Genomic DNA, 26,045 nt, shown 5'->3' with positions numbered 1-26,045 from the left:
CAAATTACAAAATATTAAAATGGAGGAGGACACTTCCAATCTTAATTATGGTAAGATCAAGAGTTAGGAGTTCGGTAAGCCCGTACTACGTTGTTCATTTGCAGCAGTCTCTTATTATGGTTTATGTGATCTAGGATCTGCTATAAATGTCATTTCCAATACATTTTATCATGAGATTCTAGAATAAATATCACCATCCGTTATTCGTGGTACCAATATTACTATTCAAATGGCGGATATGAATCTTAGCATACCTTTGGAAAAAGTTAAGAATGTTTACTGGAATGTTGCCCCATACACTTTTCCCATTGAGCTTGTTGTTATTGATATGCCACATGATCCTCTTTGTCCTATATCTTTGGAAGAACATTTTAAACCATGTAAATATTAAAATTGATTGCAAAGAGGAGACTATCTCTCTTAATTTTCGGGAAGATCAAGTGAAATTCCACTTCTCCAAATTTATAGTGTTGCCTTATTACAGAGACCTTAAAGATCAAGAAGGTACAACCATAGCCGATATAGCTGATGTATTTTATGGTAATAGAATTGATGATATAGAAGGAAGCATAGAGAATTAAGATGGTGTTATTGAAGATCCGGAGAATGAAGAACCAAAATGAGCATCTTGGCTAAGTACCTATTATGGAGCCTCCTGTGAATGAAGAATATGAGGAACCAGGATGGAAAGGAGATGAAGAACTACCCCCACCAAAACTCAAACCATTACCAAATGGATTAAGGTACGAATTTTTAGATGATTCAAATAAAGATCCAATCATTAATAGTACTGACCTTCCAGAAAAAAGAAAGAATCAAATTGATGGCGGTATTGAGAAAGCACCGCAAGGCATTTGGGTATTCCCTAGCCGATCTTAAGGGAACAAGCCCAACTATAGCCAGTCATATTCCTAGAATATGGAGCCAAACCAGTTTCGGATTTCCAAAGAAAACTAAAACCTCAAATGAAGGAGGAGGTAAGAAAAGAGGTAATACAGTTTCTTGACGTTGGCATGATTTACCCTATTAAATAAATTGATTAAGTTAGTCCAGTATATTGTGTACATAGCAAGGGAGGATTCTCTACTAACCCAACTGAAAATCAAGAAATGATTCATGTTATACCAATTGTAGGATATAGAATGTGTATCGACTTCAGAAAAATGAATAAGGAAACTAGGAAGGACCATTATCCTCTACCTTTTATAGATCAAAATTTAGAAATACTTGCATATCATTCTCATTTTTATTATTTGGATGACTTCTAGGGGTTTTCTCATATAATAGTTCATCATGATGATCAACTTAAGACTACGTTTACCTGTCCTTTTGGATTATATGCTTATTATCATATGCCTTTTGGGTTATGTAATGTCCATCATGATTTCTTTCTTTGTTGACTTTACAGAGGATATTATGGAAGTATTCATTGATGATTTCTCCATCTATGGGACCTCTTTTAATAATTGTCTATCATCCATCAACCACTAGGTGGAGACAAGGTAATCCCTTCTTATCCTGCACTGGGGAAGAAGAAAGAAACAAAGAGAAACGGAAGTTCAGTGAAGTTGAAGCAAACATTGCATGAGATCGCACATAGGGTGCTCCCAAAATAAATAGTTATGCCCATATCCACTACCTTGTCTCCTTCAAGTTGAAGGAAACAATGCATGAGATCGCCGCAAGGCCTAACTTATGTGCCCTAAATTTGAATATTTCCATCCAAGATTTGTGATATATTAGTACGAGACGGAAAATCTCTCTCGAGCGGCTCTGGGAAAATGCTGGTTCACCGCCGGTGCGGCCGTCTTCGGCAGGCACGGCGGTCGATCTGGACCAGAGGGCCCTAATCTGGGATGCTAGGCCTCGATCTGGGTCAGATGGTTCCAACCAAGGCTAGTTCCACATGGGAGTCTAGGACTTGGCTTCGGCTACTCCACGAACGACCCGCAGCTATGCCCTGTGCTGACTTCTCCTCTACGGTTAGTCCACAGGGAGATGACTTGCATCGTGGGGGCCTGCTGGTCTAGAGAACAAAGGTGGCGGTTGGATTTTTCTTTTTTATGAAGGCAATGTTTGTGTGATTGATCCTCTTTGATCTATCCATCGATGTGTTCTAGATCTTCTGCTGGAGGTCTTCACGCATTGGTGCATGATGATCCTCGATATCTGTATAGAATGGAATTCGGTCGTTGATACGTCTCAAACGTATCTATAATTTTTGATGCTCCATGCTTGTTTTACACCAATTCATATGTGTTTTGTTTACACTTCGTTGCACTTTTACATGATTTCCGGCACTAACCTATTAACAAGATGCCACAGTGCCAGTTCGTTGTTTTCTGCTGTTTTTGTATTTCAGAAAAGTTGTACAGGAAATATTCTAAGAATTGGACGAAACAAAAAGTCAATATTTTACCGAAACGAAGACGAAGTCCGGAGGGGGGACGAAGGGGCGCACCAGGGCGCCCAGACCACCCCTAGGCACGGCCTGGACCTGGCCCGCGCCTAGGGTAGGTCTGGGCCCACCCGGCGCACAACCGACCTCAATCCTCCGCCTATTTATACATCTTCTCGGGAAAACCCTGGATACCCGAGCCTCCATCCACTAAAAGTTCCGTCGCGGCCGCCATCGCCGAACCCATCTCGGGGGGTTCTGAAGCTCTTCCCGGCACCCTGCCGGAGGGGGAAATCATCGCCGGAGGCATCTACATCGCCATGCCCGCCTCCGAAGTGATGCGTGAGTAGTTCATCCCTGGACTATGGATCCATAGCAATAGCTAGATGGTTGTCTTCTCCACCTTGTGCTTCATGTATCGATCTTGTGAGCTGCCCTACATGATCAAGATCATCTTTATGTAATCCTCTATGTTTGGTTTGCTGGGATCCGATGAATATTGAATACTATGTTGAGATTGATTATATATTCATGTCATATGTTATTTGTGATCTTGCATGCTCTCCGTTGCTAGTAGAAACTCTAGCCAAGTGGACACTTGTGACTCCAAGAGGGGGTATTTATGCTCGATAGTAGGTTCATGCCTCTAGTTTCCTGGGAGAGTAACTTTATAACTTCTAAGGTTGTAGATGTGCTGTTGCTACTAGGAAGAAAACAATAATGTTTTATCCAAGTGTAATTCTATTGTTTAGTTTACACATATTGCTTAATGCGATAGTCTGTTGCTTGCAACTTTATACTGGAAGGGGTGCGGACGCTAACCTGAAGGTGGATTATTAGTCATAGACGCAGTTGGATTACGGTCTATGTATTATGTTGTAATGCCTAATACCAAATATCATAGTAATCATCTTGTCATGTATGGTCGATATTCTATCAATTGCCCAGCTGTAATTTGGTCACCCAACATGCTATTTCTTTATGGAGAGACACCTCTAGTGAACTGTGGACCCCGGTCCTATTTCCTTTACTGATAAATTCTACTGCAATCTTGTTCTGTTTACTTTCTGCAAACATCTCCTTCCATTCGATACGTCTAATCCTTTGTGTTCAGCAAACCGATGAGATTGACAACCTCACTGTAAGTTGGGGCGAAGTACTTTGGTTGTGTTGTGTGTAGGTTCCACGTTGTTGCTGACGCCGGTAGTGCGCCCTGCCACTAGTCAGCCAGCAACACCTTCAGAAGTCACGCCTTTCTCCAACTGGTCAATTAAACCTTGGTTTCATACTGAGGGAAAACTTGCTGCTGTGCTCATCACACCTTCCTCTTGGGGTTCCCCAACATCGTGTCCGCATACGCCGAGTACACGCCATCACTCCTCGAGTGTCGACTCTTGATTTTTAGTCTTAAAACCTAAGGTCTGACATTCATTGGTTGCGCCTAGCAATGGACTTGTTGAAGGTATTATTTTGAGAGCTAAGACTTTCTACAGGGTGAATACCTAAGATCTTGGATCGGGGGATGAGGATGCCTATACAATGTTTCCCTTCTAGGAGGCTTCGCTTTTTGAGAACCTCTGTGTATTCCGGTGTTGTCTTCCGCGGTGGTTTGTGGGCTGCTGTGAGGAGTTGATCTATGTGGAGGGGCCTTTTATTTCCCTTTCCTTTTTCTTTTTATATATTTTTTATTTTTTTAATGCATGTGTGCATCTGGATATCATTGTGATATTTTGTTGGTCGAAAGTTTGGGTGTAACTGCTATCTTCGTGATATTAATATATTACCTTTATGGAGAAAAAAATTTGTGACATCATGGTATTTTTTCGACAATGGGAGCTTTATTGCTCAAAAGTTTAAGCATTACACCCGACCTCTACATAACTGGGATGCACACAGCCATTTTAGTCCACAAGATACAATAAAAGTAAACATTAGGCTGTCAATAAATAGCCATGGCTAAATTAAGAGAGCGCCTATGGAGATGGAGGACCAATCCATAGATTATGCTACCATCCATGTAGGGTAAAAGTATTCATCGCCGCATGCTTCAATCATGTAGACACTTTCATAAATATGTCGCGATTCCACACATTATAGAGGTGACCATAAACGGATCGTAGTTGTACACGGGTCGATGACCTGCATAAGAGAAGTATTTTTTATCATTAAAAATCTTGTGATTTCTACATAGCTAAATCGACCAAATAACGGCAATCGCACCATTGAGCCAATTGCTGAATACAACTACGATCGCCCACCACCCAGTCGAGGAGCTCCATGTCCTTCCGTCTGACCAGAACCCTCTAGCACTGCATGTAGATTGACATTTGAAAGAAAACATCAGCCGGGTTACCAATTAACTTTCCTTCAATAGCTAGCTTATTGCGCATATTCCAAAGGGTCCAACATTGGGCCAAAGGTAAACCGCACTAGCCTACGAAGGGATACCGACAAACCCTGGGCGATCGTGATGAACTCCCCAACCCCCGCTAGGTTCCAGTTACACGAGAGAAGATCCCTCACCCCTGCCCACACCGCCTGGCGGTGGGGCAGGAGAAGAAGATATGGTTGCAGTCCTCCCAGGCACCGCACAAGGAGCAAAGACCGTTGGATGGTCCCCGTCGCTAGACAAGCTGCTCACCCGAGGGTAAGCGTCCTCGGATAAGTTGCCAGAGAAACACCTTGATCTTAGGTGGTACTCCGGTATGCCAAACATCTCAGAATGACGTGCGAGCATACACTGAGTTGGTGGAGAAGTTGCCGGAGGGCTCGAGGTACCATGACACGACGTCCTCAGCCATATTAGTGCGGAGTGCCTAAATTTCCCGACAGAGGTTATCCCACTCCACAACTTTCGCCAGTCTGAATTGTCTCCGGAACCGGAGCCGCCACTCCCTAGGCTACCACCAAGGACCGAGATAAATAGCGTCTCGCAATAGCTAAACAGCCTAGGGAACATAGCACGGAGGGGGCCGGAGCCCGACCACCAGTCGAGCCAGAAGGAGCTTCGCCTCCCACTACGAACCTTGTGCTTGGCCCCAAGTTTGAAATACCATTCAATCTTTTGTATGGCATTCCAAAATTGAGAGGCATGTGTGGGGACCTCGTCCGCGTATAAGTCCCTACCCCTTAGGTACTTAGCCCAGATAAGGTCCACGAACCCTCCGCATAATTATAGAGCTTTCAAATCCATTTAAGCATTAGAGCAATGTTCATGAATATGGTGTTGAGGACACCCAAGCTCGTTTGTAGGAAGTGCGATGCCATGTGAACGTGCAAACGCATGTCCATAACTTTACCCTACGTGTCCTGTCGAAAGTCTAGGGAATCATCAATCATGCATGAATAAAAACGCATCCAGATCGACTCATATATAACAGGGAGTTATGTATTAATTCAACCATAGTTTACAATATTTGACCAGCGGACCAGCCTAAGCTAGGATGGCCACACTCAAAACACTATTAATTTGACCACCGCAGCTAGCATGCCACACTAAGAATAATATGGCCCAAAAAGTAGAGTTTCTTTTTGGAATAGTCCACATAATTTACTCGGTAGCTTCATTTCACAATCAAGCTTAAGATAGTAATACGACCGGTTTATTTAGGCGATGGAAATTTTGTGTATATGGGCCTTGCATCGTAGGGCCAATTAAAAATGGTGGTCGGTCTGTACTGACATCGGGCAGCTGGATGGCTAGCACGCGGCACGGCGGAATGCCATGGCCCCGCCGCCGACGTCATAAACCACCTCGATTGTACGCTGCTGGACGTTGCCGATGATCCCGGTGTCGCGGTCGTCGCTGGTGGAGGTGAAGGCCAGGCAGCCGTCGAAGAGGATCCCGGACGGATCCAGCTCCACGGCGGCGTTCCGGTCGAACACGAGCGCGATCTTTGGCAGCCTGATGCTGCTGACTCCCGTGAAGTCGTAGCAGGTGTCGAGGTGCTCCTTGGGAGGCGCCGCGCGGTACATGGTCATCCTGCTCCTGAAGGCGGAGCGCAGCGCCTGGTAGGCAGTGGGTGGGAGGCGCGTGATGGGCGCGCGGGAGTCCATGACCGAGCCGGCGGCGAAGATTGTGGGCGGCACGCTGAGCTGCTGCCCGGCGACGGTGATGGCCTGGAGGCGCACGACGTAGAGCGCCGGGTTGAGCTTGCCCTTGACCATGGGAGTCACCACGTACCTTTTTTTTTGTCGATAAAAGAGAGTTAATTACTCCGTATTATTAATAGTACTGTAGGAGGATTGGAGGCACTAAAAATAAATACCTGGAGGAGGATGCAGGGGGCACGCCCAGCAGGAAGAAGCCGGTGGTGCTTGCCGTTGGAGGGATGCAGTAGGAGAAGGCGTTCCCGTAGGAGCCTTTCCCCTGGGACACCAGCGACTCGGAACCGCTGCCGAGCCCCATGGTCCCGACGGTCAGGGTGTTGATGGAGCGGCCCTGCGCGAAGTGGCTGCACCCGAACTGGAACTTGCTGATCATCCGTGTGGGGGTTAGCGTCATCACGTCGGAGACGTAGGTTCCCATGGTGGTAGACCCGTCAGGGTACCGGACGCGGTACTGGCACTGGTTATTGGCGCAGCCATTAGCAAACGGTCCGAGCTGCCTGCAGGCGGAGGAGTTGCAGGAGAAGGTGCCGGAGGTGGATGATAGGGCGGGGTCGTACAGGGTGTCCGCCTGAGGGTGGCACGGAGGCACGGGACAGGGAGCACACTGCAGCCACGGGAAGACGCTAGCCGTGTCAAGCACCATCGTCTGTTCACCGGCGCTGCCGCCGTCGTCAGTCGCTGCTGGATCAATGCTGAGCTGCGACGACTTGTTCTTCTTCGAGTTGGTATCGAGTTAAAGAAGTCAAGTAGTAAGTATAACAGTTAATTGTTCGACGGCCGTAGCTAGCAAATGTAGATAGCTGCACGCTCGCTCTAATTTGTAAGGAGTACAGTACCTTCTTCTTCGGAGTGCCAGGGTGAAATTCTGATACGGGGTCAGTGCTGGCCACCTTCAACTTGCTTTTCTCTGTTGGCGACTTTGGCGGGAGCTTAGGTGGCATGGAGGCATTGACAGACACGGAGAGCATCCGCTGGATGTAGCTCGCGCGCTGTTGGTCCCATCGGAGCGCGTCGACCAAGGAGGGCTCACTGCTCCCTGCCCCCGCCGCCGCCGCCGCTGCAGAGCACGGGCCATGAGGACGAGTCACCGGCACCCCGTTGGTAAAGCCGGCAGATGTGCTATTCACTACATGGTGTAAGATTCATAATTAGTTAATGGAATGTAATAACTCGAAAAGGAGAAACATAGTATGTTTATATTCAATTTTACCCCTGGGGCCTTCGCAGACGGCCTTTGCCTTGAACGAGCTAGTAGCCACCACATTGTAATTCAGCTCGTCTGCTCCAGCTGCATCCACAGTGAGAGTGGCACAGCTAGAGAAGAGAAGCAGCAGGAGCAATAACGGGACAAGGACAGCAGTAGCCATATTGCTAGCTAGGCTGCTAGCTGGTAAGTGTTGGACGGGTGCTCTCATCAGCCTCTCAAGTCCTTCTAATATATAGACGTCGGGCCGGGCCACGTGGGGTACGGTAATCCTTTCCCAAGTTTGTGATGAGAAATGCATGTTTGGTGGTCTATGCAAAAATAACAAAAAATGATGTTGCGGAGCATTTGGATTTGTTGTTTGCAACACTCAGATTTGTCTTTTTTTCGCATAGCAGTACATATATCTTTTCTACGAGATTTTTGGCATGCTATTAGAACATATGTTTATGCTCATTATAAAAAATTCAGATTTTTTTAATATATTTTCTATTTTTCTGAATTGTTTATTAAAATAGGAGCATATAATCTAATACATCTAAATTTAGCCAAATTTGCGACATCCTTTTATGAACAGAGCTAGTATAATATAATAGTTACATAGTCCATAAAAATTTGATGGTCATCCCTGGAAAAGGAAAACATAGCTACAACGTTAAACTAGTAAGATCAAGCTATGCAGTGTAGACTAAAGGAGAGTATTGTACGAACAACAAGCCAAAAGGAAACTTGAGTCAACAACGTTAATAGAATGAATATATGCCTCTGGCTGCTTATAAATGAAAATTGGCACAGTAAGGGTCTGCTTCCTTACTGTATGTGCTTAAAAAACAGAATGAATATAACCTGTATGATACTTAAAAAATCTTATGTACAGTATTTATCTTAAAAATTCTTGTCTTGTGGCTCGAACATCATTTATTACCTCGAATTACACATATACGTTCTCATGCTGCGAGGATGGTGCGATTAACCAGGTAATTATTATGGGGTAACCTTAGATACTACTGTAGCAGATAAAATGGGCTGGTATACTTTACTTATACACTTCACAACAAGCACATCCTTTGTTAATTGATCTATATGGCTTTCTAGCAATTATGTGGACTTTGGTTCGATGAAAATATCTTATGCTGTCCAGGTTATCAACATGTGTTCGTGTGCTTCTAACAGTAGGTTTTGCTTTAGGGACTGTTAAATCAGGTGGTGGCCGAGGTTATTGTCGGTATAGTGGAACCGGGGTACCACACTACACCTGCTGTTGGGCCCTCGCGGCCGTCCATCTATGAAGAACAAGGTTTCTCTCCTCGCGGGACAGGAGGTCTCTGCGATGGGAAGGCACCGTGCGAAGGACCCCTCGTGAAGGGTTCAGGACTTAGCCGTTTCCAGGCTACTCGAAGGCCTCGCAGATCTTCTCTCCGCGAGAGGGCGCGCCAGGAGATGATGTACGTACAAAAACCCCTTTGCAAGCCAGTTGCGCACACTACTAGGGAAAACGTTACTGCCGGTGAACCAAAATTAGGTACTGCCGGCGCATATGTGCCCGCCAGTAGCAACAGGCTGGTGGTAGTGGGCTAGTGCTGGCGCACTTGACTGGTTTGCCCGCGATAGTTAAAAGTATTACAGGCGAACACCTGTTGTTCGCCAGGGATATGTCGTGCCGGGATTAAAAAAAAGAAACCGGACGGTGCTCCCTCGGTTGAGAAGGACACACGTCAGACCCATCTCAGCCATTTCATTACAGAGCAGTTTAAAAAAATTATATCTAGCCATGCAAATTTACAGAGAACACCCTAACAAGAAAAGGAAAAAGCTATCGGGTGCTCACCGTCCGCCCGCACCGCCGTGCTGGATGCACGCTTGACCGGGACGATGGTGTGTTCGCCGTCTCCGCCGTCCGCCCGCATCGCCTTGCCGGATGCGTGCCTGACAAGGACCATGGCGTGCTCGACGAGGACCATGGCGTGCTCGCCGTCTTCGGCCTCCGCCATCGGCCCCAGTAGAGGAAGTGGTCTAAGTTGTTGGTGTGCACGGAGGCGAGGGAGCTGAGCTCGAGGTGGACGACCGGGACGTCAGCGTCGGGGCACTCCACGAGGATGCCCGCGCTTCACCGGGAAAGGGCCGTCTCTGCGACGATCCTCGGCGAGATTAGATAGATCTGTTTACGTGGTTGTTTGGCGGACATGGCAGCGGTGGTCCGTGCCGGCAGTAGGGGATTTGGTGGCCACGTTGGGGTGGGTTGGCCAACCAGGAGGGAAGGGAGAGAGGCGGCGGTAGAGGATTTGGTGGCCGGCCAGGAGGGAAGGGAAGGGAGGAGGAGGCAGTAGGGGGAGAGGGGATGGGATCGAGAGTGTGTGGTCGTGGGTGTGTTCCATGTGCGTGTGGCGGACTGGTGGTAGGGGAGGTGCATGAGAAGAAAGAGAGAGAAAGTGGATTTGCACAGTACACTGTCAGCGGAGCAGGATATTGGTACGCCAGTGATACATCTGGTGGTATGTGGCCGCATACTACGTAACCAGTCATGCACTTATCACGGGCGAACAAAAATAAAGGTCCTCCGGCGGTAACCGCGTATCACTGGCGCACAAAATAAGTGGTGCGCCGGCAATAAGTATCGTTGGCGCACCACTTGTTTGGTGCGCCAACGGTACACGGTGCGGCTATAGGCCTTTTCCTAGTAGTGGTATGGATGAAGCTAGGAGACCATGACCCAAGCAATGACGCACCCATAAGATAAGAGAAGCTTAAAGTTTGCCTTCATAAAGCATGATGGCCGTTGCCCACTTTCCTTGAAGGTTCAGGGTGGACGGTGCAAGTACAGCAGGGTGTGTCGATATCGTCCACAACCACTCCTTGTGGACCAAGGTGCTTGGTGTGAACATGGACAGAGTTCATGGGCTTAGCTAGGGACAGTTGTCCTCTTCCTTGGGCACGCATGTGGTTATCCCTCTACTAAGTTTGCTTGGAGAGGAGAGCTAGCGCCGCTATAAAATGGGAGGCAGCTGCCCAGTAGACAGATCGGCTTTTGATCCTCGCTAGATACTATTTAGACACCATTGTCTTCTACCTAGAGCAAATCCCATCTAGATCTAGGAAGGAACTCACCGAGTCTCCACCTCCTAAACACCATACTCCCTCTCGGAGAGATATCAATACGACACCAAGGCATGACGTAGGAGTTTTACCTTACCATGAGGGCCCTGAACCTAGGAAAACATGTGCCTCTCTCTGCCGTGTTGCTCGTGCTTCTCTTCGGCGTCGCCATGGCTTTTTGGATCTTGGAGCGTTGCTTCTAGCCCCTGTGGTCTGATAAGCTCAAGGGTCTTGCGGAGATACCCGTGTTCCTCTGCGATACCGAAACCTCGATAATTATGTACTCCCTCAGTCTCATTAAGCATATTCGAGACTTGTCTAAATTTAAATGTGTCAGGACACTAAATAGTATCTAGATACATCTAATTTTTCATAAATCTTAGATAAATTTTATGGGACGGAGGGAGCAGCACATATGGGGATACTCGATATGGGAGTCTGTCTATGCTAGTCTTTGGATTGAAACACCATGAAGGGTTTTTTTTTTCCAGGGTTCACCGGGTAAATTGTTTTTACTTACTGGTCAGTGGTACTGCAATAAAATAATGACAACCTTTACCGTTTAGAGACGCTTTCTTAAGCCATTAATATGTAAGTTGTCTTGCTGCCATGATCTAACGGTGAAAAAAAACGTGAGATTCATTCTTAAGCATGTCTAATAATACACGAGTTTGTTATGTTTAAATCTCTACAGATATAGACACTGTCGCGGGTGCTATTCAACTTTTTTTTTCGTGGATGACAGGGGGACCCCACCATTTGTTATTTCCTTATTCCCGAAAATGACTTGGCAGTCACTCCGTTCCGTACAGCCGAGAGAGAGAGAGAGAGAGAGAGGACATGTGGTTTTAGATTACATGCTCAAGGCATCCGAGATACGAAGTAGGATCTAAGCGAGTCGAGCGCCGACCGGTCCGCCGCCTTGAAGTGCCACCGCCAGATAGCCAAGTCATCGCCAACCATTCGCAGGATCGAGCAAGCCGAGGGGGCCCGTTGTTGAAGATGATGGCGTTCCACGCATTCCAAATACATCATAGGACCACATAGATACCGGTGCGCCAAATCCCACTGTCAACCGCTAGTGGGGCCTGAAGGTCCCATAAGGAGAAGTGTCCCACTAGCACGGCGACGCCTAGTAGCACCCAAACCGTAGTAGGCAGCGGGTAGTCGAAGAATAGGTGCATGCCAGTCTCAGTAGACAGGCAAGCAGAGGGGTGAACAACTCTTGAAGAAGAGGTTGGCACGAGTACTGATCCTGTCGATGCTGGCGAGGTAGGAGAAGATCATCAGCTTCGTGGGGAGCCTTAGCGCCTAGGCCGCGCGGGCGTCGGGGTCGATAGGGTGCGCCAGCGAGAGCATGTGGTAGGCCTCGCGCGAGCTGAATGGAGGGGCCGTAGGAGATTCGATGAAGCGTCGATCTTGCCCGGTGCGTAGCATAGTGTCGTCGATGATCTGGTGGAGGAGGGAGAGCTCATACGCAGCAACGACGAACAGTCGAGGCTAGAGCTCAAGGCCGCGCCCCGCGACAATCACCACCGGGGCCTGCAGTGGGGTGCAATGGGAGAAATGCGCGGGCAAGCGCTCAGCAAGTGGCCTGCTGGGCAGCCACTTGTCAAACCGGAAGGACCTGGTCACTGGTAGAAAAACGGGTTTTAGTCCCGTTTCGCAACTGCCATTAGTCGCGGTTGCGCAACCGGGACTAATTAAGCGCGACTAAATGCCCCCCTTTAGTCGCGGTTGCTTACGAACCTCTAAACCTAGAGGGCAGACAACCTTCTTTGCTTCGTACGTACTGGCGGGCAACTCGTTATTCTTTGGAAACATATTCTTCATCATTTTTAGCAAATTTTCAAATCCCGAGTCAGATAGACCTTCCTGTGCCTTCCATTTCAGCAAATCCAGTGTGCAGCCCAGCTTTTTCAGACCATTATCGCAACCTGGGTACAGCGACTTTTTGTGATCCTCTAACATGCGATCCAAATTCTTTCTCTCCTTTTCAGTTTCGCAGCCTCTCCGTGCATCAGCAATGGTCCGACCAAGATCATCAGCGGGCTCATCACGTGCCTCTTCTTCACCTTCCCCTTCACCTTCCCCACCTTCAGCATCCTCCATGAAAGTATCACCGAAATGATCAGGATAGTTGTTATCGATGATATCATCCCCTTCTTCATCTTCTTCCATTCTAACCCCTCTTTCTCCATGCTTGGTCCAACAATTATAGCTTGGCATGAAACCCTGCCGAAGCAGGTGCAGGTGAACGTCTCTTGAGGAAGAGTAACCCTTCTGATTCTTACATGCGGCACATGGACAGATAACAAAACCCCCTTGCTTGTTCGCATTAGCCACTACGAGGAAATCTTTCAAACCCGTAATGAACTCGCCGGAGAGTCGGTTACCGTACATCCATTGCCGATTCATCTGCATTATTATTATATAAAGTATATAATTAACCATCATGCATTTGTTAAACTAACTAGCTACAAATAATAGAAATTAAACAATGAAATACACACATGCATATTTTATCAATGACACATGAAAGGTTCAAGTTGCTAACCGCGATCGAGGAGGAAAAAATAAATGAGAAAGCTCAAGTGTGGCTCGGACACTTCATATCATGTTTGTTTCATGCTCTCGGGCATATCATTGAACACCTTGTGTGCATAAGAGGAACCAAAAGCAAACCCACCACCCCCTTGTGAAGATTGTGAAGAGAAGTGGCACCAAATGGCTAAGTGAAGTGTGCTGAGCTGCATTTATAGGGATGGGCCTTTAGTCCCGGTTGGCCTGGCCAACCGCGACTAAAGGCCTTCGGGCCAGGCCTGAGGACCTTTAGTCGCGGTTGGCCTCCCGTCCCCCAGTTGTCGACCGAGCCCGCTGGGCCCAGACCTTTGGTCACGGGTCGCCTCCCGAACCGCGACTAAAGACCCCTTTAGTCGCGGTTCGAATATTTTGGGGACTAATGGGGGTGGACGGAAGCCTCTTTTTCTACTAGTGGGTGCTGCCACTCGCCACCGCCACCCAGGTGATGGTGTGGTACAAAGGAAGGCACTCCGTGATGATCCACGAGAAAAACGACAGAGAAGATGAGCTCACACCAATGTCGCAGCTAGAGTGCCTGAAATCCTAATCCTTCCAAGGCAGAGAATCTATTTGGTGGAGTTTATGAATCAAATTAAGCAACAAGCACCTATTTTGCCCTGGAGATCGTTGATGTTGAACCACCCCCTGCTTAGACAAGTACTATTCAATTCAATGTTGTTTTCAGTTGCTTGTTACTAGATCACTTCAAATAGTGCCAAATAAACATTAAGTCATTTTTATTTTTTTCAATAAAGGGAATATATTAATATCAAAAGATACCAATTACACCCAGCCTCTGCAACAACGTAATGCCATTGGCATTACGGATGCACACGGCCAAAAAAGAGAAAAAGAAAATAAAAGTCCCGCTATAATATCCTAGCCTTAGCAACAGCAATACATTCACCACCATGACAACACCTGAAATTCAGACTCTCCAAAAGCGACGTCTCCAAGAAGGGAACAGTGCGCCACCACCGTCGTCGACCGATCAAAGATCTTAGGTTTTCACCCTGAAGATAGTCCCCGCTCTCAAAACAATGCCTTCAACAAGGACATTGCTAGGCACAACCAGTTAAGGCCACCCTGAAAGGTAAGACTCCGAACTCACATGTGCTGCCGCCCCTACTTTCATACCACTGCTGCGAAGCCCGAAACACCAAGCAAGTCCCTCAATAGCGCAGACTTGAACCTCCCTTAGCTAGTCCTTCAATTCGGCCTTCATGATATTCTCTTCTTCTGACTTCACCATGGACCAAATGCCACTTGATGTCAACATAGAACAGAGCTTCACGCAGCTCCCTCCAGAACCAAACGGTCGGAATAAAAGCATGGGTACACACGACCGAATACCACCGATCCAGCGAACTCCAGGCAATAGAAGCACTGTTACATTCGCCGGCGGTGCCTTCCAGAACTCAACACTCCGGCCAGGCAAGCCTCAGGCAGGTCTTCATCTTCGCCCAAGAGAGACCCTAGGACCACCGCCTTTATTCAGGTCAGGCCCCATGCCGGCGACCGTCCTAGGCTGGCCAAGGTTGCCGCCCAAGACACCAAGTGCAGATCGCATAGTCTGGAGACACCGCTTACGCCTGGGCAATGCCGCAGCCGAAACGCCAGCCCACCACCATCGGCCGCCGAGAGGCGAGGAGAAGAGGACCTAGGGTTTCCCCCAGCAGCCCGCCCCCGCCCATACCTCCGCCGCCGGCATGGCTCACCACCACCTCGTCGCCCGTCATGCCGCCGCCGAGCCGAGCCCGAGCGTCGCCACCGAGGCCCCCGACAAGAGGGCCATGCCCTGGCCCGAGGAGGGAGACCCGCGTCCAACCCCCGCACGCGAGAGGACGAGAAGTCCCTGCCGCCACGGACCAGGCTTTGCCTGGTCGCGCCCCTTGGAGGCGGCGAGGGAGGGGAGGGGGAGAGGGGGGGTGGTGGCGGCGCGGTTTTTAGGGTTTCTATCGGCCGCCACGTGGGGGCGACTCGGGAGAGGAGAGACAACCCTCTTAATATGCCTTTTTGTTACCACGGTATTATTTTAGCCCTATGTGTATGCAATGTTGTGTTGGATCTTTGTGAACAAATAATTATCCTATGCCCGCGTTCCTCCCACAAGGGGCGGCTCTTGTGTTACCCTAGATCTGCCGCCAGCCCTCCCCTCCACCTCCACCACTCATTGCTGTCACCAAAGAACGTCGCTGGGCAAAGGCCACGTGGATGATGGCGGCGGAGGGCTCTCATCCACTCGCGCGTCAGTGTCGATAGGGGCCCTCCTCTCCTCGCGCGTCGAGATATCCGTCCGGCGGCACTAGACTGCACGGCGTGGCTGGTAGTGACGAGGGCCGGGACTGCGGCCCCGGGTTCTCTCGTCAGTTTCAGCGGTTGTTGTGGCCACAAGGGTGGCACAACAGACGACCGTGCGAACTCGTTCCTCGGGAGTCGGCTAGTTGCATGGAGGCCGCATCGGCGTTGGTTTGGAGAAGCCCGCAGTGCTCTGCGTCCGGTTAGCGGCAGGTTGAAGCGGCTCGTTTCCTCATCTCCGTGAGGTGCATGCGGTGGTGGCGGTGCTCGGTAGGTTCTACGGACAGCTTGTGGTGGTTGCTGTTGGCTGGTGGCGTGGGGGCTAGTAGCTCGGCCTAAATAAAGGTTGTTGGCCCTTCTATTCTTTGAGTACCAAATCATCGAACTACGTCATGTCTGCCTCCTCGATCTAGATGTTGACGAGTTCTGGTCTTTCCCTCGGAGATCTCCACTGTTCGGTGCATGGCGTCATCCGGACGTGCGCACCCTTATCTCTGGCCAGTGAGGCTTCATGAGGGCATGGCGTGAAGGTTCGCTTTCTTGTCGGTGCCATGGACATGTCTAAATATAGATTTCCATGGTATTGACAGGGGCTAAGAATGTCATGGTAGATGCGATTGGAGGCTTATAATGGCAGGGAGGTGTATTAGTTGCGATGAAGACTTGCGGCACAAGTTATTCTTGTGTGTCATGTGTTGATGACTTGCAGCATCGGCCTTGGCAAGAGGAGGCGACGGTACAAGTGAACTGCATTTTTTGTTGGTGCTTCTCGAGTATCGAGCCTGATTTCCAGAGTGAGAGTCCAATGTCTAGCCTTCATTGGTTGTACCTGATAATGGCCTTGCTGCAAACTCGGCCTTTCTCCGGAGTAAAACTCAAGATCTTCGATCCAGGGATGATAACGCTTGTGCATTGTTTCCATCTTGAAATCGTCGCTTTTTGAGAACCTCTTTTGCGGTCCAGATGTTGTCTCTGGTGGTGGTGGTTAGAGTATCACAGTTGCGAGAGTGATTCATCACTGCGATCTTTTATACGAACAGTATATTATCTATATGGTTATGAATGGAAGCAACGGTAAAAAAATATATCGAAAATAATTTCAAAGTCCAGAAAGATAAAATACTGCTGTTAGACTTGTATATGTACCTTTTTTGGTCAATCGCACATGTTCCTTGCTTGATACCATCAGGTTATTACTTAGTCCCTCCAAAGACGAATTAAATGATTCTCGTCCTTCACGAAGCTTTAATTAGGGGACTCGCGTGTTTTATATCAACAAATGATACGTTCTCTACGGCTAATGAAAGAGCATCTCGATCACGTATTATTATAAAGAAAAGTACGTACTTTTTATAGTACAATAAAGAAGTAAAGAAGGGAGGACTGGTTCTGCAGCATATGTAGGGTTTCCACCAGACGGGCCAAAGCTAACAATGGGCCCTGAAGAAAAGGGATATAATGTTAAAATTTCCAGATGTGGTTCCACATTCTTTTGCAGCTGGAGTATTCTATAAATTTCCAGACGTGGTGGTACCACTACTTTTAGATATCAGGAAATAAAATTACACTGCACATCAATGCCGAACAAAATTGACACTCCACATTATTTTTTGAGGGAAAATACAGTGCACATTGTATTTGTAGTAATACTGCGCTCTTTGGTAAATGGGTATATCATTGGATACAAAAATACGCTCTATTGCATATATCCTGCCACGCCACTGAAACCATGTGTGCAAGCAACAATGGTGTTTGCCTTTTGGCATATCGTAGGTGGGCCAGGAGGATCATGTTCCATGCATTCTTTGCTCAGTCGATCAATGCAGAGAGTGGTCATGCCTCTTTCCCTTTGCGTGTTGTAGTGCCGTCGGAGCATAAGAGCATCTCCACTCGTCCCCCCGACGAGGCCCCCGAGCGACGTTTTTTCCATCCGGACGGCGAAATTCGGCCCAGTCGCGTCCCCGGTTCCTCGTTTTCGTCCGGATTTGACCCTTCATCCATCCGGCGAGCCCACGCCATCCCCGGCCCCCCGGGGCGCGCTCGGGGACTCCGGACGAAGCTAAACCAACCGCCCACGCCCACGTGTCTCCTCTTTCGTCCGGATTCCCCGAGCCATCCTCTTTTTCCCCGAGAAACGCCGCTTGGGGAGCACACGACTGGGAAACTACTCCTCCCCACGCCAAATCTTCCTCCAATCCGGACGAAAAATTCGCCGGATTTGGGCGTGGGGAGCGCCAACGAGTGGGGATGCTCTAATGTTTATGCGGATCCGGGCCTATATACAGGAACAAGTCAAGGTGTCGACGGCTAAATGCCGTGCCAACTGTTTTTTATCGGGGCCGTCGGCACATACCACGAACAAGGCAGGCCGCGAAGAAGGCCGTCGGCACAGGAAGGTTTGTGCCACGGTGTCCGTCAACACAGGCTTGGTCAGGCCGTCGGCACAGGGGTCTCCGCTGTGACTGTGAGGCGACGCCGTTATATTTTTTGCCCTCTAGCCCTATGCAGACGGCCAGTCGAGATGTCCATGTATTATGTCATCTAGTTGCAAGATAATTTAACAAAAATAAATTTCTACCTTTTTTGCAAAATTGCGTCATGTATCAGTAAAACGGTTTTTCTGGTTGCATACGACGTCGGAAAAAATGTATAATATATCAAAATAATCGTGGGAAAAAATTACGGACGTTACCCCAGCTGCCATTTTTTAGATTCTCAAAATTCCAAATGGAAATATGAAAGCAGGAAGATTTTAGTGTTTTGCCAGAAATTGGATTTTTTTTAAAACAATTAAAATTAATAATTGAATTCTGCATAAAGATTATTATTACTTAATCATTGATGTTAATTTAAATAATTTTTAAAATTCAAAATTATAAAGAGTTGTGATATCACGGTGTAAGGGTTAATATATATAATTGGTATGATAGTATTATCAATAAGGTGTCATTTCTTTCTTGGAAGCTCAACCGAAGCGTGCTAGGGTTGAAGTAGTGTGAGGATGGTTAACCAATTGGGAAGGTAGACCATTAGTGCAATTTGATTTAAGATTAAATGTAGTTAGAGTCAAAAATTATCTATGTGAGAGATTAAGAAAATTTGAAAAATTCGAGCTAGAATTTCCAAACGGCCGTTAGTTCTATGCGGCTTGGCCGTTAGTACAAGTTGTTGTGCCGATGGCCAGCCTGTACCAACGGCAAATAGGTCTGTGCCAAAGCTATATTGTGCCGACAACGAGGTGCCGACGGTGGCCGTTAGCACAGCCTATGCCAACGGCCAAATTGACCTGTGCCGACGGTTTCTGACCATCGGCACCTTGACTGGTTCCCGTAGTGATATCTGTATCTTCATAACACATTAAAAAAGTAGAAAAATCAAGTAGTAAATCAGGACACGTATACTTTTTGTTGATAATAGGTTATATTGTGAATGCTGTGAGTACGTTACTTATAATAGGAATATGTTGTGATCATTGTTACTGGTGTAGGACTGATGTGCCAATGACGAGATTTAATAAGTATTTTTGTGCACGTAGATATGCATGTGTGCGAAGCTCTATGGGAATGGGCGCATAAACATCTTTAACTCTTGTCATGGTGGCATATGAAATGGAAGTGACATGACTGCAATTTCAAGATTCCCATATCTGATTTAGGTTATTTAAGTGTCGTGCGATTCTCCTCTATCCTCTGAAACCCCTCGGGACCGATCATCGGCGCATTGCCCACCACAACAACAGACTGTGCATCCCCCACCCGGAAGCCGGGGAGACGGTGCCCTTCGACTCTGACGTCCCCCCCGCCCCATTTAAAAAACGGTTTTTCTGGTTGCATACGACGTCGGGAAAAATGTATAATATATCAAAATAATCGTGGAAAAAAATTACATCCAAATTCACAGACGTTACCCCAGCTGCCATTTTTTAGATTCTCAAAATTCCAAATGGAAATATGAAAGCAGGAAGATTTTAGTGTTCTGCCAGAAATTGGATTTTTTTAAAACAATTAAAATTAATAATTGAATTCTGCATAAAGATTATTATTACTTAATCATTGATGTTAATTTAAATAATTTTTAAAATTCAAAATTATAAAGAGTTGTGATATCACGGTGTAAGGGTTAATATATATAATTGGTATGATAGTATTATCAATAAGGTGTCATTTCTTTCTTGGAAGCTCAACCGAAGCGTACTAGGGTTGAAGTAGTGTGAGGATGGTTAACCAATTGGGAAGTTAGACCATTAGTGCAATTTGATTTAAGATTAAATGTAGTTAGAGTTAAAAATTATCTATGTGAGAGATTAAGAAAATTTGAAAAATTCGAGCTAGAATTTCCAAACGGCCGTTAGTTCTATGCGGCTTGGCCATTAGTACAAGTTGTTGTGCCGATGGCTAGCCTGTACCGACGGCAAATAGGTCTGTGCCAAAGCTATATTGTGCCGACAACGAGGTGCCGACGGTGGCCGTTAGCACAGCCTATGCCAACGGCCAAATTGACCTGTGCCGACGGTTCCTGACCATCGGCACCTTGACTGGTTCCCGTAGTGATATTTGTATCTTCATAACACATTTAAAAAGTAGAAAAATCAAGTAGTAAATCAGGACACGTATACTTTTTGTTGATAATAGGTTATATTGTGAATGTTGTGAGTACGTTACTTATAATTGGAATATGTTGTGATCATTGTTACTGGTGTAGGACTGATGTGCCAATGACGAGATTTAATAAGTATTTTTGTGCATGTAGATGGTGCATGTGTGCGAAGCTCTATGGGAATGGGCGCATAAACATCTTTAACTCTTGTCATGGTGGCATATGAAATGGAAGTGACATGATTGCAATTTCAAGATTCCCATATCTGATTTAGGTTATTTAAGTGTCGTGCGATTCTCCCGCTTTCTATCCTCCGAAACCCCTCGGGACCAATCATCGGCGCATTGCCCACCACAACAACAGACTGTGCATCCCCCACCCGGAAGCCGGGGAGACGGTGCCCTTCGACTCTGACGTCCCCACCCCGCCCCCAACAGAAATGGAACAATGACTGTGCCGTCAACTCCCACATGGCCCAATAGCAGCATAACCAGAACATCAACCTCGTTGTGGACTCCGGCGTGGACACCAAGAAGCAGTAGCATGCGCGAAATTTCTGTGGATTCCAACCCCCCTCCATGTCCCCGAGCAGCTTCTCCTAGACGAGTCATCTGAGGTCAGTACTGCTTGGTCAACTTAATCCTATGTGAATAGTTAGATTTATTTCTCTAATCCTATGTTTTGCACTTTTAATCCTAAGATTATGGTTTGGTTTAATCTAAACTTTAATTACTTGATATAGATATTCCGATTGTTAAAAATGGCATATATATATAATCGGAGATCGCCCCGATCCGCCCCGATCTCGGGCGCGAGCAGCCCAAATGCCCCATGCTCCACACGCTGCCCCGTCGCCCCCTGATGCGAACAGTTACCACATATTGGCCAAGGTTCGCGGAAATTTGCAAGGTTCGGTATCGGAAGGGGAACCAACTACCTGAAATTCCCCTTGCGCCAAGCTCAAAATACTTCTCATTGTACCGCAAAGTTTGGCCCAAAATGTAGATATTTGAGGTTCTCAGGGTTGGATATGAGGGAAATTGAAAAATAGATTTAAGGTTTTTTTGATTTTTCGGTATCTGGAATGGACGTTTTACGTTTTTAAGCTCAAAACCGTAAACGGCGGGATCTCGGTGACTGGCTGCTTGACGACAACGAAGGTGAGGCTCGGCCTCCGCTCAAGGGTGGTGCTTCTAATGCTGTGGACGTCATCTTTAGGCATGTGCATTGGTTCATGGGCCCTCAGGGCTCGGGCGGGCTTATGGGGCTGCGTCCACGGCGGTGGGGCGTGGCTGCATCTAGGAAAAGCAGTCTCCTTGCATTTTGGTGGTGCTACTGACTGACTAGTTGGCGGCGGCAGGCTAGACCTCCATCATCCAGTCCGTCCGATGGTCGAGGTAGAACGACGGTCGGTGCATCGCCTACGCCGGTATCGGAGTTTGGATCTTCTCTCGTCAGCGGTGCAACCAAGGGTTGGCTCAAGGCTGTCTTTTTCAGGCGGACTTTGGGATTGATGGATTTGTCGGGGCCAAAGCTCTGCTTGATGCTGAAGGTGGCGACGCCTGCAGACATCATCTCCTCTTTGGGTGGTTTTTATGGCACTGCCAATGCAATCCGACCTCGAGCGCCAGGGGAAACCCTTGATTCAGCTGGCCGGATCAGACGGTGGCGGCACCGCTGTGTCGTCCCCTCATTCGAGGCGTTGTCTTGGTTGCTCGAGGAGTCACTGGAGCGGCCAAACGGAGTCCAGGTTGGCGGCCGCTTTGTGCAAAGACTTTATGGGTGCAATGTACATCGTTGGTGGTGCTTCTCTGTCGATGTCTTCTCTCCGGTGTCCAGGTCCCGCCGCTCATTCGCCTACTCTTGGGCTCTCAAGGGAGGGCGGTGCGTCGGTTGTGCCATGCGGTACAAGCGCTTGGTGTATCGCCTCCTCACTTCTTGGTGGGCGAGAGTGCAAGGAGAGTCCCGATGTTTGGTTTGTGTAGTGGGTTACGTTGTAAGCCGCGTGGTGTTGTGTTTGTATCGGTGTAGCCTTCTTGGCGTTGTTCAGGCCATCTTGGTCTTTCTTCTTTGAAATTTGATGCACCTTCCAGGGCGTATCTTTGAAATAGAATGTATCTAGTTACATCCAAATCAATAATTACTAATATGGAACACGGTGAGTATTTTAAAAAGCTACCGAAAGTATATCTTATAACCTTATAGTGGATTTTGGATGATTGAAGAAAACATGACCGAAAGACCAACACATTTTTATCTAGTATACTCTGATATATAGTCTCAAGCAAGTAGCTTAACCGCCAAAACATTTACTCCTTAGAACGTACACAGTTGATTGAATGAATAAACGGAAAATGAGATAGAAGGGTGTGGGATGTCAAAGATAGAGCGCAAAGAGCATATGCATCTTTTCAATGCAGAGGCTCGATCCTTCCCCCCCTTTGGTAAAAACAGACAAAGCGCCTAAGGACGGCGAACTATAGGACTAGGTAAGGCTTGCCTCTCGCCTAGGCGGGTCGTCCGTACACCGTGCGCTGCCTGCGGTGACATCAGAGGAATCGCCGCCGATGGCGACCGGCCAGCAGTAGTAGGTGGCTACTATAGGAGTCTGGTTGCGCCAGGAATACAGCCCGACGGTGAGGGTACCGTTCACGGCCACAACCCCGTCCGGAATGCCCATGGTGCCGCTGCTTTTGAACAGGTCGAAGTAGGCCTTATAATCCGGCGAATTCAAATCGGCGAAGGTATGCAGATACTCGAATTCCGACGACTGCTGCCTCAGGGATATGTCCCCGACATCCATGCTCACGAAATATTCCGGCTGTGACGCCTCGTTCGCACTGCCGTACAAGTAGGCCGTGACGCCTTCGTAGAAGATGGCGACGCGGCCGCTGGGGTTGATGACCTCGAGGTCGAGAGCGAAGCTGAGGTTCCATGCCGGAGTGCCCCGCTTCACGGCCACGAAGCCCTTGTCCACCTGGAGGAAAAGGTCATCGGGCCGGAGAAGGACGTGGACGGCGTGCGCGATGACGGTGATCATGAGCGCGGTCACAGCCAGGGCCAACACGTAGCGCGCCGCGTCGAACCACCGCCACCGGAAAGCTGCTGCTGCGTTCTGGCCGTCGACGACCTCGTCCACCGCCATGCCTACGTGCTGGGTGTTGCAGCTAGCTAGCTTTGTTGGGTTACTCCGCTGCTGCGGCGCGCGCTTGTGTTGTGTCTCTTCATATGCATCTGGGATGCGTCACTTCACCTATCTATCTATTTATACGCCTTTCAATGTACCTGTATATATACGGTCCGCACCTACAGTATGCTGCATAATGCCGACTAGGCTAAAGCGTAAAGTGCAACAGCTTACCAACAAAATAATATACTTGGCGTGAAACCGGTGTGAGAGTCTGTGAGACTCTTCCGCACATGAAAACGTACATGCATTATGCATAGATCAGGAAGAGAGCGTGCACTTTGATTCCTAGAGACCAGCGAACATTTCGGACTGCACTCACACTCAACCCGATTATGCCCCCTCTCAACATAGTACGAGTATGCACACGGGGCTGCTATTTAGATACAGCCTGCCCCATATATATAGCTGGCTAACACGGTCCATTCCATCTCGACACTAGCTCACCGATTAAGTACATAATATGGCCGCTGGGGATGATGGTGGGAGAAAATCGTGGACTGCCGGGGATTACATCCTGGCAGCCCTCGGGGGATGCGTCGCGGCCACCGCCATCGTTATCATCGTCTCCGTCGTCTTCAGCCCCGGGCGCATCATATTCTCCATCACCCACGCCTCGCACAAGAAACTCGCCGACGGAGATGTGAACCTCAGGCTCACCATAATCGCCAACAACACCAGCCACCGTGCTAAGGTGAGGTTCCTCAGCTTCTCTGTCGTCCTGATCAACAGCTCGAGCTCCAATGGGCCCTACACCACGGACGCCCCGGTCGTCGACCCCACATTCCCTTCCCCGAATGCTACTTACTTGCTGGAACCGACAACCATGAGCATCACCGCCTCGGTCCACCTTGTGGCGGGCGACATTCTTAGTTACTTCACTGGTCAGCGGCTCGAGAGCGACAGCGCCGGGTTCACTGTGGTGTTGAGATCGCAAGTGCGATTCTGGATCGGGAAGGCTCGAACCAAGATATTCGACGTCAGAGTGAGCTGCCCTGGCGTCAAATTCGTCCAAGACAGGCACAAGTCTCGGGCGCAGAAGCCAGTCCAATGTTATGGATAGATAGTTATATATTTGTAACGAAACTTGTCCATATCTGCTCATGAGTTGTTTTCCACGTCCACTCCGTTGCAAGTGGATCTTCAATTGGCTCTGCATTGAATTTTCATACTTCGGGCGTTTTCTCATACTACTCCTAATGTTAGAGGAAGATCTAGTTATTTCAAATTTTTAAATAGGATTTGCTAATCCACATCTGACAGAAAAATCTCTAATTGAGTCTCACTCGCCATCTGAGTCATTCGATTTTCTTGACATTTGTGATGCCGTATGGAACAAAAATAAAATGAGCTACATGTAGATAAACATATTTAATAGATAGTCTACATTGTCAAACGAATTCACGAATCAAGGGGCTGGCATTACCGTCAAGTCACCAACCAGAGGAACTGACAATCTGAGAAATCGGCATCACGGATTTCAATTCAACGTCACCAACAACATGGCGGAATATGAAGCCCTGCTACACGGATTGCGCATTGCAAGAGAAATCGGCATCAAACACATCATATGCTGCGGAGATTCCAACCTGGTGGCACAACAAGTGGCCGGAATCTGGAACACCAGGAATTTCGTCATGGCGGCTTATAGAGACGAAGTTGACGAGATGGTTAAGTGTTTCCGCTGATACGAAGTCAAATACGTCAGAAGAGACGACATCACGGCAGCAGACATGCTATCTGCGATAACTCTAATTAATATGGCCGAGATTGGTTTAGGTTGCGGTGACCAATAGGTTCACCAAGCATCTCCTTATATAGGTTGTGCCATGACCCGCCGTACGGTACAAGATGTACAGAGATAAAGATACAAGTTGTTACAGATGTGCTATGGATGCTAACAACCTTAGCTTATCTACCTAACCTCATATACACAGTTAGGATAAGCGCTTAATAGCCCCCCTCAATCTGCACAGGGCAATGCCATGTTCAGGTTGTGTCGAAATCTGACAAACAACTGCGTGGAGAGAGGCTTGGTAAGAATATCAGCAAGTTGATCATGTGTGGAGATGAATGTCAACAATAATTAGTAATATCCGCAGCTTGCAAAGGGTCACCCTCATGCCGAGACAGCTGTTCGGTGGCAGCCATGGGAGTACAAACAGCTTTAGCCTGATGCATATTAGGGCATGGACTATGGTGGCATACGCATGCCACTGCCTCACGATTTCCACGGAGGCTCGGATGATTGAAACCACCACATCACATCAGGATCCATCCAACGCTAGAAGAAAAAGGGACAATTTAGTGGGTCCCAGAATCCAGATGACGGGACATAGCTTTTCCTTGCAATCTCCTTGTTCTTCTCGAGAGCACCAAGCCAGCGGCCACTGCTCCATCCCCATCCCTCGTTCTCTTGTTCCGAGCATTCCTAAACAATGATTGAAATCTCTTACGACACAGCACATGCTTCCGATTTCTCGATTTGTATCTCCCCGTGCTCTATTTATTTCATTGATTGGGAAGATCTCCGACCGTGGGGAAAGATTTTTCCCCTCATCGCCGTCGCTATGGGC

The 26,045-nt window shown here is 48.0% G+C and overlaps 3 protein-coding genes across 3 annotated transcripts; 1 reads left to right on the top strand and 2 right to left on the bottom strand.

The window, feature by feature from the left end:
• Nucleotides 1–5,768: 5,768 nt before the first annotated feature.
• Nucleotides 5,769–7,915, bottom strand: LOC127337168 (aspartyl protease family protein At5g10770). The gene is made up of 4 exons (XM_051364102.2): nt 7,719–7,915; nt 7,345–7,634; nt 6,667–7,223; nt 5,769–6,581 (listed from the first exon to the last, which is right to left on the bottom strand). Exons 1-4 carry the CDS (start codon nt 7,873–7,875, stop codon nt 6,098–6,100), a joined length of 1,488 nt encoding a protein of 495 aa, XP_051220062.1. The 5' UTR covers nt 7,876–7,915; the 3' UTR covers nt 5,769–6,097.
• A 14,614-nt stretch (nt 7,916–22,529) lies between these two features.
• Nucleotides 22,530–23,518, bottom strand: LOC127330871 (uncharacterized). Its single transcript, XM_051356943.2, has one exon. It carries the CDS (start codon nt 23,425–23,427, stop codon nt 22,768–22,770), a length of 660 nt encoding a protein of 219 aa, XP_051212903.1. The 5' UTR covers nt 23,428–23,518; the 3' UTR covers nt 22,530–22,767.
• A 385-nt stretch (nt 23,519–23,903) lies between these two features.
• Nucleotides 23,904–24,675, top strand: LOC139835369 (uncharacterized). Its single transcript, XM_071825217.1, has one exon. The coding sequence runs from the start codon at nt 23,933–23,935 to the stop codon at nt 24,530–24,532; it is 600 nt and encodes a 199-aa protein (XP_071681318.1). The 5' UTR covers nt 23,904–23,932; the 3' UTR covers nt 24,533–24,675.
• The last annotated feature ends 1,370 nt before the right edge of the window (nt 24,676–26,045 follow it).

The sequence above is a fragment of the Lolium perenne genome, chromosome 2, assembly GCF_019359855.2.
Source record: "Lolium perenne isolate Kyuss_39 chromosome 2, Kyuss_2.0, whole genome shotgun sequence".
Taxonomy (NCBI): domain Eukaryota; kingdom Viridiplantae; phylum Streptophyta; class Magnoliopsida; order Poales; family Poaceae; genus Lolium; species Lolium perenne.
Note: the sequence above shows the minus strand (reverse complement) of the source record. Positions and strands in the feature narration are given on the sequence as shown.

Bases quoted from the DNA above. Each gene is read 5' to 3' on its own strand.
- LOC139835369 (XM_071825217.1), top strand. From the start codon at position 23,933: ATGGCCGCTGGGGATGATGGTGGGAGAAAATCGTGGACTGCCGGGGAT.
- LOC127330871 (XM_051356943.2), bottom strand. From the start codon at position 23,427: ATGGCGGTGGACGAGGTCGTCGACGGCCAGAACGCAGCAGCAGCTTTC.
- LOC127337168 (XM_051364102.2), bottom strand. From the start codon at position 7,875: ATGGCTACTGCTGTCCTTGTCCCGTTATTGCTCCTGCTGCTTCTCTTC. The intron at 7,635-7,718 runs GTAAAATTGAAT...TACACCATGTAG, and splicing joins CGTCTGCGAAGGCCCCAGGG to TGAATAGCACATCTGCCGGC. The intron at 7,224-7,344 runs GTACTGTACTCC...ACCAACTCGAAG, and splicing joins CTGGCACTCCGAAGAAGAAG to AAGAACAAGTCGTCGCAGCT.